The sequence below is a fragment of the Myotis yumanensis genome, unplaced genomic scaffold (assembly GCF_028538775.1).
Source record: "Myotis yumanensis isolate MYYU_CA2020_CCGP unplaced genomic scaffold, mMyoYum1.0.hap1 SCAF_1, whole genome shotgun sequence".
NCBI classification, from domain to species: Eukaryota; Metazoa; Chordata; class Mammalia; order Chiroptera; family Vespertilionidae; genus Myotis; species Myotis yumanensis.
In genome coordinates this window covers 198171217-198184280 of record NW_027223752.1, presented here as the reverse complement: position 1 = coordinate 198184280, position 13064 = coordinate 198171217, and the positions used below count along the sequence as shown (strand labels likewise).

The following is a 13064-nucleotide window of genomic DNA, read 5'->3' as shown; positions in this document are numbered from 1 at the left end:
GATAGGAATACTAGAGGAGAAATAAGTCTGAAGAAATTTAGTTTCCAATATGTTCTAATTGAGAAGCCCATGAGACCTCAAAAGTGGAAAAGTCAATTGGTTCAACCCAAGTCATTAATTTACGCATTACAAATTTTTCAAGTGCCTTTTGAATTACAAATTATAAGTAGAGTAAAAATATCTTCGGAATTAAAATAGCTTCATATTATTCATCTGTGAAAATTGACATGGTTGGCAGAATAATGGCCTCCCAAAGATGTACTACTCACCCTAATCTACAATATCTGTGAAAATGCTACCTTACATAGCAAGAGACTTTGCAAATGTGATTAAGATTATAAATCTTAAAATAGGGTGATATTGAATTATCCAATTATATTGACCCAATTTCATTACATGTGTCCTTAGAAGTAGTGGTCACTGAGAGAGATAGGCTGATGGAAGAAGAAGAAATAGAAATTTAAAATGTGGCTTTGAAGATGCAAGAAGGGAGCAATGACTCAAGGAATATAGGTGACTGAGAGGCTGGAAAAAACAGTCTCTCCAGGAACCAACTGAAGGAATGCAACCAGGCCAACACCTTGATTCTAGCCCAGGGGTGGGCAAACGTTTTGACTCGAGGGCCACAGTGGGTTCTTAAACTGGACCGGAGGGCCGGAACAAAAGCATGGATGGCGTGTTTGTGTGAACTAATATAAATTCAAGGTAAACATCATTACATAAAAGGGTACGGTCTTTTTTTTTTAGTTTTATTCATTTCAAACGGGCTGTATCCGGGCCGCGGGCCGTAGTTTGCCCACGGCTGTTCTAGCCCAATCTAGATAAAATGGAATTTTATATAAGGAAATCAGTGTGCAAAATATAGTAGGGACCCAATAAATGTTTAACATTATAATTAAAGAGTGTATCCTTCCAGTATATTTTCTTGATATGTTTCTTCCTAAGAAATTCTGGATAAATAAAAATTTTGTGGCTTCAAATTTTGTGAATTTGTATCCTACTTAAGGGACTAGTAAGAAAAAAAACTTTGTCACTATCACCCCCTCTTTATAGATTCTTTATGTTGTATTTTCTTAAAATGGTCAGTTGCTAATTAGAAACTGAAGGAAGCAAAAAAAATAAGAACAATTCAATAAAAATGTCTAACATTTACAAAAGAGGTAAAAAAATAGCAAAGTTTGCTTTTCCCCCCCTCAATTTTAAGCAGAATTTTTCAAACACACAAAGGCACACACAGACAAAATTGAAATCTGACAACTATTATTTCCAGTGATATAAAGTCTATGTTATCAAATATATGTATACTAGAGGCCCAGTACACAAAATTCATGCATGGGTAGGGTCCCTACCAGCTGCCGGCTGGGGCCTTCCTTCGTATTGCACCACCCCCCTGGTGGTCAGCACACATTATAGCGAGCAACCGAACTCCTTGTCAGTTGAAGTCCCAAGGGGACACTTTGCATATTAGGCATATATCCTATCTAATAAAAAAGAAACATGGTAATTAGCCATAACTCCGCTACCCTTCCCATTGGCTAATCAGGGTGATATGCAAATGAACTGCCAGCCAAGATGGCGGCCAGCAGCCAGGCAGCTTGAAGCGAATATGAAGCTTGCTTGCTTCAGTGACGGAGGACTCCAACGTTCCCCACCTGCCGCTGCCGGCCTCTGAGCTTGCAGTTTGAAACATTGTTACAAATATAGAAGCTAAACAAACTCCAGAAACCTGCTTTCAGCCAGTCCGGATCTCAGAGCTGGAGTTGAAACAGTGTTTCAATTATAGAACCCAAACAAACCAGATACCTGCTTTCAGCCTCTGAGCTGGAGCCAAGCCTCAGAGCTAAAGCTGGCCCAGAATAAAAAAGAAAAAAGAAAAAAAGGAGCGGTTGGGAGCTTCAGTCACCCGCCAGCCTGAAAACAGCCCTCAGCCCCTCACCCAGACTGGCCAGGCACCCCAGTGGGGACCCCCACCCTGAAAGGGGTGTGACCAGCTGCAAACAGCCATCAGCCCCTCACCCAGGCTGGCCAGGCACCCCAGTGGGGACCCCCACCCTGATCAGGACACCCTTCAGGGCAAACCAGCCGGCCCCCACCCGTGCACCAGGCCTCTATCCTATATAGTAAAAGGGTAATATGTCTCCCAGCACCAGGATCAGCATGACAGGGGGCAGTGCCCAAACCCCCTGATCGCCCTGCAGCTCTGTGTGTGACAGGGTGCGGTGCCCCCCACGGGCCCTGCTCTGTGTGTGATGGGGTAGAGCCATAACCTCCCCATCGGCCCTGCCCTGAGTGTGACAGGGTGCGGCACCCCAACCCCCTGATCCGCCCTGCTCTGTGTGTGACAGGGGGCGGTGCCCCAACTCCCCTATCAGCCCTACTCTGTGAGTGACAGGGGGGAGCTCCTCAACCCCCTGATCGGCCCTGCTCTGTGCGTGACAGGGGGCAGCGCCCCAACCTCCCTGATGGGCCCTGCTCTGTGAGTGACAGGGGGTGGCGCCGCAACCTCCCCATCGACCCTGCCTTGAGTGTGACAGGGGGCGGTGCCCCAACCCCCAATCGGCCCTACCCCGAGCATGACTGAGGGTGGCATTGCAGCCTTCCGATCCGCCCTGCTCTGTGCATGACAGGGGGCGGCGCCCCAACTCCCCAATCGGCCCTGCTCTGAGCCTGACCAGGGGCTGCACCTAGGGATTGGGCCTGCCCCCTGCCACCCGGGAGCAGGCCTAAGCCAGCAGGTCGTTATCTCCGGAAGGGTCCTAGACTGCGAGAGGGCACAGGCCGGGCTGAGGGCCCCCCTCCCTCCTCCCCCGAGTGCACAAATTTTATATATATATATATATATATATGAATGATAAAATAAGCTAAAATAACGAGTAATTCAGTAATAACTATATTAAAGTATAATTTGTTTTTAGAAAAACTAGCTTAAATATTGTGCTGTAATATGATCTTCCTCCCCTCTAAATCAGTAAGATAGTATAGTCATCTAGAACCTTCAGGCACATGTACAATTCTGGTCAAGAGAGTTTTCTGGCTGGCTATAGTTTTTTCTAATTTGAGCATCAAAAACATTCTCACTTATTTTAAAACTTCTTGATAGAGCTGAAAAAACATGAACTCTAGAATGGGACAGGTCATGGGACAGTATTTTTTAACCTCCTTTGAGTGTTATCTCCTACCTTATAGGATTGGCAAGAAGGATTAAATTATACTACATACATATAAAGTGTGTAATACATTTGATAAGTGTTTTCTACTCCACTAATTATTCTGGAACAAATTCTTTCTATAAGAATAACGATCTTTTCTCTCTATTACTTAAAAAGTGGTACAAAGAACATAAATTGATCTATTCTTCATGACAGTGTCATCATTACAGTGTCCTCAATCACTATAAATGACATAAGGAGGGTGGCCATACTCCAGGTTTGTCTGGGACAATCACATTTATGCTTACTGTCCTTTTCATCCTCACTCATGCTCAAGAGGCCTAGTTTGGATGATAAATGACATAGTGACCAAAGATAAAAAGATCTATTGAGATACTAGTTAGATAATTGTTCTCTTGTGCTTCCATTATCATCCTATGAACTTATGTATATCTGTTGGTATAGAGACCCCACCTGATTGATCTTTTTTAATGGTGAAAATTGTGTCTTAGTAATCTTTGTTATTTCAGTGTTTAATACAGCGGCTCTCAACCTGTGGGTCTCGAACCCTTTGGGGGTCGAACGACCCTTTCACAGGGGTCGCCTAAGACCATAGGAAAACACATATATAATTACATATTGTTTTTGTAATTAATCACTATGCTTTAATTATGTTCAATTTGTAACAATGAAATTGGGGGTCACAACATGAGGAACTATATTAAAGGGTCACGACATTAGGAAGGTTGAGAACCACTGGTTTAATACCTTGCTTGGCATTTAATGACTGTTAAATAAATAATGATGGATTAGAATAGTATGGCTTTTTATCCTATAAGAAATAGCCTCACACCATCCTGTTTTTCCCCCAATTTATCTATAATAATAAAATCGTAATATGCTAATTAGACCAGACGTCCTTCCAGAGGGATGACCTTCTGGACAAAGCCAGGGCTGCGAGGAAAGCCTGGGTCCCGGGTGCCTCCTGGCAGCCAGAGGGAAGCCTGGGTTCCAGGTGCCAGAGTGAAGCTGGTGCCGGCAGCCAGGGAAAGGAAGGCCTACCTTTGCATGAATTTCATGCATCAGGCCTCTAGTATTTACATAAATCTTAAAAATATATGATGCTGTTTTATTTGAGTTCCTGTAACTACCTGGTTTATAAGCCTTACCCTCTCACTCTCCCTTTATTTGTGCTCACCATGTTAGAAGTTACATAAAATTCAAGCCAGTTGGAATTAAATTACATGTAAAATAAAGATTCTATAAAACAGCTTACAGGCGTTTGAGGCTCTTTGTAGATTTAGGTTTACTTTGCCTATTTTCCAAAGCTAAACTGGATTACAAAAACAGAGTAGTAGAAAAATGTTTGTAGTTATATTTAATATAAGCACTTACCCACAGGTGGCACCCGTTTTTTGGAAATATGAACATTTCTCTTCTCTTTACATGCTTTCATACTTCTGTCTGAATTTCTTTGTGACTTGCCTTTGGCAATAGGTGACATATTTATATTTTTATCTTTACCTTGTTTCATATCTTTATTGACTTTAATTTTTTTTTTCTGTTTTTGTGTTGTAGTCCTTTTGTTTCCAGATGATTTTTCTGCATTTTTAGAATACATTTCAGTTTTTGTAGATCTGTTTTCCATTTCATCTGTCAAAGCACAATTCCTACCCAGTTTTCTTTGATCAGAGGGCTGAGATTTCTCTAGTGGGTGAGCTTTGCCAGAATGTTTGTCATTTGTCAAAGTTGTAGGTGTTACACTGTGATGTTTTTCTCTTGACTTCTTACTTTGAAGGCGTGCAGTGCTCTCAGTAGGGGATACTGTGCTTTGTTTCCCAGGCACAGCCTTTCTTGGTATAGTAATCCAAGACTGACTGGCAAAACTATCTGATTCATCAATTATAAATTCATCCTCCAAATTCATATGAGTTGCAGGAGATGATTGAGGTGGAGCAGTTGCTATATGCCTAAACACAGGACTAAAAAAAGATATTACAATAAATAATAGCTCAAAAAAATAAAGCTTTACCTTAGTTCAGTGAAGAAAATAAAATAATCTATAAATAAAATATATGTATCTTTTAAACAGCAGTTCACGTCTCCTCAATTTTCCTTTACCCTTTTATATTTTATATTATAGAAATATAAAAGGAAAGGTCCTTTTATATTTCTACAATATGATCACAATCATTTATAACATTAATGGGATCACAGAAATTTAGAGCTGGAAGAGAGCCTATACATCAAATAATTTGATGCCCTTCCTACCCATTTTATATTTATTTAAAAGTTGAAATCCAGAGATGTGTAAATATAGCCCAGGTACATTGGCTAACAGCTCAAAAATGCATCGCATTATTACATATAATGTTATATTAAATTATACGTTTGTATAGGTGTCTCTTTAGATTTCTTCTCATCTAAACTGGGTTTCCAGAACTAATTCCAATATGGTGTCAGGGTTTGGCCTACACCAACAAACAATTCCCAGACACCAGTAGCATATCTGAGAATTCAACTCAATTATGAATGACACTATCCACCCAGAGAAAGTGTCATATGCCAAGGTTATGGGTTCAAGCGTACACGAGTGCCTGCCCCGATGCACACACACTTCAGATGCTGCCACAATCCCATACTACCTGTGTTTCAATGAGGTACAGACTCGAGGTTCTCAACAATCCCCTCCAGGTCAGAATGCCAATTGAAAGTCCAGATTGTTACCTGCACTGCTGACCAACTGGCTATATATGAGAGGTTCCTACAACCCCCTCCTTGGATTTGATTAATTTGATAAAACAGCTCACAGAACTCAGAAAAACATGTTACTAGATCACTGGTTTATTATAAAAGGACATAACTGAGGAAGAGCAAGATGGAGGAGGGGTAAGGTATGTGGGAAGGCACTCTAGGCTTGTCCCATCTCTAAGTGTTCATGAACCAGCATGCTCTTGGACCCCATCCTCTTGGCTTTTCATGGAGGTTTCCTTACATAGTTATAATTTAGTAAATCACTGGTCACAGGTGATTGGCTCAACCTCCAGCTTCTCTCCCCTCCCTGAAGGTCTGGTGTAGGGCTGAAACTTTCAACATTAATCACAAGGTCATTTACACTAGCAACTAGCTTCCATTCTCACCAAAGCTTTCAAAAATTCATCTCATTAACAAAAGACTTTTTTTTTTTTTTAGTAACTTTCAACACAGGAAATTCTAAGAGTTCTGGAGTTGTAAACCAGGAATTGTGACCAAGGTCCAAACATATATGAGAAATATATTTTAGTCATCTGATGACCAAATATTCACTTCTTATAAATCACAATATTGCAATATCCAAAACAACATTATTCAGAGACACCTTCAAGTCTAATATCGAAGAAAATACTACTAAATTACACAAAAATTCATTCCAAGTATGAATAATTCACCCACATTTCATGCATGTTTCAATAGTGTAATCATGGTAAATAAATAAATGGTGTATATCTAGAAAAATAAGTGCATTGGGATTAAGCATCACCTTTCAATTAGTAGGGAAAGCTTCCCAAAGAAGGAAAAAATTATTTAAAGGATGGTATCCCTCCAAAATTCATAAATTAAAACCTAATCTCTGCTCTAGCCAGTTTAGCTAAGTGGATAGAGCATGGGCCTGGGGACTGAAGGGTCCCGGATTCAATTCCGGTCAAGGGCACATGGCCAGGTTGCAGGCTTGATCCCCAGAAGGGGGCGTGCAGGAGGCAGCCGATCAATGATTCTCTCTCATCACTGATGTTTCTCTCTCTCTCTCTCTCTCTCTTTCTCTCTGAAATAAATAAAAATATATTTTAAAAAAGAAAAGATAAAAGAAAGCACTAGGAATAGTGAATAGTTAACATCTGACTACAGCAATTAAACATAAAATTAAGTTTACTCATTATCATTAGTTCATTTAAAAGAACATTAAAAAATACTTAATTATTTTTTGGACATAGGTATAATTAGCCCATAAGTGTAACATATTTGTATTAGATGGTGGGGTTAACATCCATAAATAAGGTAAAAGATTCCAGAGAGAGAGATCTCTACTATAAAACAGAGACTAGTCCTGGCCAGTTTGGCTCAGTGGATAGAGGGTCCGAACCAAAAGGCCCCAGGTTCGATTCCAGTCAAGGGCACATGCCCGGGTTGTGGGCTTGATCCCCAGAGGGGAATTTGCAGGAGGCAGCCAATCCATGATTCTCTCTCATCATGGATCTTTCTATCTTTCTCTCCCTCTTCCTTCCTCTCTGAAACCAATAAAAATATAAAAATATTTTTACAAATAAAAAAATAAAGAGACGAAAGAATGAATTTTATTCATTCATCTAGTATGTTTTTATAAAACCTTCCTAACACATTCATTAACATTCTGATATATGTCACAGGAAATACAAAAGAAACTCTAGACTCCTGAAAAGGACTTCTGGAGTTGGGACTTGTAAAAAAACTAGAAACCTAGCATGAACGTTAATTTTAAAAAAATAATAAAGAAAGATAGGCATATGACGAGGAAAAAGTGTGCCAGAGCAGGGACAACTACATATATGTATGACAAGTTGGTAGAAGGACAAACTAGGGAGAGTGAAGGCCTAGCTGACAAATGTGAAGTTTATTCTATAGACCAGTGGTTCTCACCCTCACAGTCACTATATCTAGTTAACTCTAATGTGCAGCCACAGGTAAGAATTACTGTTTTGAAACTGTAGAACCACTGAAGGTTTTTCAGTAGTCAGAACAGGTTAAAATTTATTTTACAACTATTCTTTTATTAACACAAATAGAACAGAAAAAAGATTTAAAACCCTTAAAAATAAAATACACAGGCATCCTGACATAATTATATTTCTAAATATTGCCCTCATTCTTTGATAGCATACAAACTAGAAAGTGTTGATGAACAGAAGCAATGAAAGCTGAATAAATTTATTTTCCGTTACATCAAATTTAGTGTCTATTAAATAGTGGTTTTAGGGTGATTTACTGGTAAGAAATTACACTCTCCTTACAGATTAAGCATCATTTCAATTAACATCAGTGTCAATTAAAATTCACTTCTGGTTAAAAATAACATTCAGAATCCTTAGATATTGTTCTTCATGGAATGTGAAAGAAAAAATGTCTCAAAGGACAGTTTCTCAATAACTCACCTGGATTCACTTTTTCTTTTTAATGTTTCTAAAAACAAGGAAGAAAAACTCTTTTTGGCTTGTGGTTGAATTTCATGTTCTGAACCTTGCATTATTTTCTGAGGTGTTTCTGGCGGGTTTCTCTCTTGTGGTCTTTCTGATACTTCATCCTCTATATCTGATACTTTATTCTCTGTTTCTACTTTCTTCAAAATATCTTTATCTTCAAAGTCTAACCTAAAAAGTTAAAAAGAAGGCAAGCTGAATGCTCCGTTTGTTGAGTTATGAGTTTTCTTGAACTCCCGCACAGTGACAACACAGACCACTTACAATAATTTCCACTGAGCCTTTATTTAAAATTTATAAATGCTAATTTGCAACCCCTTACACTAAAAATGCAAGGCAAATCACTCAGAAAAATTAAGTTACATATTTGTCAATAGAAAAAAATTAAAAAGGTAAATCATACACCAATAAAATATATAGCTTATAGCACCAGTTCTCAAATATTTAATATAAATTTGAATCATTTGGAGAATCTTATTCAAATGCTGATTCTCATTCAGTAGGTCCAGGACAGAGTCTGAGATTCTGTGTAGTAGATTCTCAAATAACGTCATTTTATTCAGCATCATTTCACTATAACATTGATGAGATGCCACAGGAACTTCTGTTTATATCAATTAGCCGATAGTAAAATTGGTTTTGTTGTGCTTCATTTCACTTAAAGTCACAGAATCTATCAATGACATTTAGCGATGACTACTGTATTACTAGCAAGCTTCCAGATAATGCCATTGCTCTGATCCTTAGCCACAGACCACACTTTAAATAGCAAAATCTTAGAATGTATATAAGACCCTAGACAGAAATTACACTTATTGTACAGATAGGAGCAAAATACCTTGAATGATCTACTTTGCTTCTTAAAGACCAGAGGGAAAGTCCCCCAAAATAGAAATGAGTTTACCATAACTCATCCTTAATATCCTTGTCCTTTGCTATGCTAGAAATGATCTGATATATACCTAACCTTGTAATTACAAAGAATGTAGAGAAATACAAATTGCTTCTCTTAGAAAGTTAGAAAGAACTTTTTATCAGGGAAAAAAAGCATTTTCCCACAGACAATAGAAAAGTTATCCCCAGCTTCTCTGCTTCTCTTAAGTATACTTTAAGGCATTCCTTATTAAATATAAATGGGATATATACTGAATATATGTTATATTCTTTTTATAACATGTTCATAATCCTTAATACTTACTGTGGAATATATAAAAGATTAAATTACATACTTTTTGATATAAAATGTGAAACTCTTTTGGTAGGATTAATATTTAAATTTTAAAAGTTCACCTTTTTTTGGTTTTAAGAGAAATCTCTGTACTTGAAGATAACACATTTACTGAATCTTCAAAAGTGTAGGTCTCTCTCTGTTGGCCAATAGATGAAACAGCATTTTGTGGTACCGATGTTTTTGCATCCAAAAGAACAAAAGGTGAACCAACAGATAAGTAAAATTCCTCATTGGCATCATTGTGATGATCTTTGAGTTTTTTATTTGACATTTTTCTTGAGTCAGGTGTTTTAGAACCAACATCAGTTGCCACAGTTTTCTGAGGAACCTCATGGGCTTGAACTAGAAAAAAATTACATGAAGATATTTAAAAACTTTTAAGTAATATTAGAACCTTTTTAAAATTCATCAACAATTTCATTAAAAATAATTTTCAGAAGACTCACAGATCATTAAGTTTATAATCAAAGGTCTACAAGTAAAATATGTAAGTACATACTTTGAAAGTATTAACTTATGAAATTAATGAACTAAAATATGTATTTGGTTCACACTCTGAAGTTTGAAATGACGGAAATCCTAAAACAGAAAATTCATAATTTTACTGATAGTCAATTTATTTAAGATCTGAATAAATCTATACATGGCTGAAACAATAAAGTAATCTTAGGGAAATTAAGAAATTCAATCTTTAGGTTAAGAGTCAGTAAATTAGGTCAGTTAGATGAGCACATCTTTGTGTATGTAATACACATATATAGAATAACAGATACAGATATATACACAATATACAGATATAACAGGTATGTGTGTATATAGAGATTATTTACATATATCTTTATATATACATGTCTCTATCTTTATATACCTTAACCTTCAAATATCAATGAAAAAGTAAAATGGCTAGGTAGTATTCATACTAATTCATACTCTTAAGAAGCAAAGATTAAAAATACAAGCAAAATGACTTTTGATTTTGGAACAAAATGGCATAAATTCACTTTTTCCTGCTTTTCACTCTAAATACAACTAAATTACCTGGTAATTATCCATCAAACAACAATAACAGAACTCTGAAAGCTAGAAGGAAGAATGTAATTTGCTGTTGTTCCTCAAGCCTTAAGGAACAACAGACAATGTGGTTAATCCCCTGGGTTTTGTTTATATTTCATTCCCAAACTGGGCTCTAGAGAGGCCTACAACCCAAAACAGCCCTTAGGTAAGAGAAGACGGAGTAGAGAACCCCCATTCTCTGACCAAAAGACTTAGAGAAGGAAAACACTCGGAGACATAATGGGAAACTCAAATTCCCACTCCACAAACCAGGCCTTGCAGTGTCAGGCCCTACTCCGTAAGTACTATGGGGCAGGAGCAGCAAAGGAGCAAAGCCCTGGGCCAAACCTGTCTCTGGACCAATCCAGTCCCTGCTTTAATGATCAGCCACTACTACACAGACCACTGGTAGAATTGATCCACTGGTAGTATTGACACCCCAGGTCATCCCAGACCCTACGCCCAATGAGGGCACCAATAAAGATCCATTCTCTGCAGTTTCTGACCCCAACTTCCTTGGGTAAGGACATCAGGATGCTTAAGAAAGCACCTTCTATCCACCCACACAGCACCAGCAAGCACTGAGCTGGAATCCCAGCATTATCAGAAAATTAAACAAACCACTGCTAGGACTCTAAACACTTAACTGTCATTGGAAATAAAATCCACAAAAGTAGGCAAAAGCCTACACATTAAAGCAAAATTGGGCAACTATGTACTACAAGAAAAGATTTAAATGCAATCAAGCGTCTCCTTAATATAATAACCAAAATGTCAAGGATACATTCAAAGTGATTCATCAGACCAAAACCCAGAAGAAACACAACCTGAACAAGAAAATAGAATCAGTAGACACAAATGGACAAAAAGGAATCAGATGTTGTAATTATTTAACTAGAATTTTAAAGCAAGCATCATAAAAAATGTTTTAACAATCAATTATCAATTCTCTTGAAACAAATGAAAACACAGAAACTCCCAAAGATATAGAAGTTACAAAAGAGAGACAGTTTTTTGGATTTTCACCATTCTTATAGGTGTGCAGTGGTATCTAATTGTTGTTTTAATTTAAAAGTCCCTAATAACAAGAATGAGGAACAAATCAAAATCACAGTGAGGTACTACTTTACACCCATTAAAATGGTTATTATCAAATGCAAAACAATGAAAAAATAAAATAACAAGTGTCAGTAAGGATGTAGAGAAAGTGGAATACTTGTGCACTGTTGGTGGGAATGGAGGCAACAGCATATAACAGAGTAAAGACAATCTCTTCAATAAACTCAAAATGGATAAAAGACTTGCCCTAACCAGTTTGGATTAGTGGATAGAGCGTTGGCCTGCAGACTGAAGGGTCCCAGGTTGAATTCCAGTCAAGGGCATGTACCTTGGTTGCCAGCACATCCTCAGTGGGGAGTGTGCAGGAGGCAGCAGATCAATGTTTCTCTCTCATCGATGTTTCTAACTCTCTATCCCTCTCCTTTCCTCTCTGTAAAAAAAATCAATAAAATATATTTTTAAAAAAAGACTTAAATGTAAGTAGTGAAACCTTAAAAATCCTACAAGAAACCATAGGTAGCAAAATCTCAGACATTGCTCACACCAGTTATGTTTGCCAGCAAATCTTCTAAGGCAAGGGAAACAAAGGGAAAAAATAAACAAATAGGACTACATCAAAATAAAAAGTTTCTGGTCTGGCCCATGTGGCTCACTGGTTGAGCATCAATCTATGAACCAGGAGGTCACGGTTCGATCCCTGGTCAGGGCATATGCCCAGGTTGTGGGCTCAATTCCCAGTGGGGGCATACAGGAAGCAGCCAATCTATGATTCTCTCATCATTGATGTTTCTATCTTTCTCTCCCTCTCCCATCCTCTCTGAAATCAATAAAAATATGTTTTTTAAAATAATAAAAAATAAAAAGCATCTGCACAGAATTTTAATCATCAACAAAATGAAAAGGGATCCTACTATATGGGAGAACATTACTTGCCAATGTTACATCTGATAAGGGGTTAATTTCCAAAATATATAAAGAACCCATACAACTTAACAAAAAGAAGACAAACAATCCAATTAAAAAATGAACAAAGTAATAGACAGTTCTCCAAAGAGGACATACAGATGGCCAAGAGACACATGAAAAAATGCTCAAAGTCACTAATCATCAGAGAGATGCAAATTATAAAAAACCATGAGGTATTACCTCACACCTGTCAGAATGGCTACCATCAACAAATCAACAAAAGACAAGTACTGGCAAGGATGTGGAGAAAAGGGAACCCTAGTACACTTCTCATTTTGTGCATGAAACAAGACTTCATTAATATTACATGTCATTGCCGAAACCGGTTTGGCTCAGTGGATAGAGCGTCGGCCTGCGGACTGAAAGGTCCCAGGTTCGATTCCGGTCAAAGGCATG

The 13064-nt window shown here is 37.8% G+C and overlaps 1 protein-coding gene across 2 annotated transcripts in view; it reads right to left on the bottom strand.

Moving 5' to 3' along the window:
- CENPC (centromere protein C) overlaps positions 1 to 13064 on the bottom strand; it is a 72425-nt gene that overhangs the window by 47158 nt on the left and 12203 nt on the right. For both annotated transcript variants that reach the window (XM_070395736.1, XM_070395726.1), the window contains exons 6-8: positions 9650 to 9932; positions 8315 to 8530; positions 4545 to 5131 (exon numbers count right to left, since the gene is read on the bottom strand). In XM_070395736.1, coding sequence (XP_070251837.1) covers positions 4545 to 5131; positions 8315 to 8530; positions 9650 to 9932 — 1086 coding nt within the window. The remainder of the gene's footprint in view (positions 1 to 4544; positions 5132 to 8314; positions 8531 to 9649; positions 9933 to 13064) is intronic.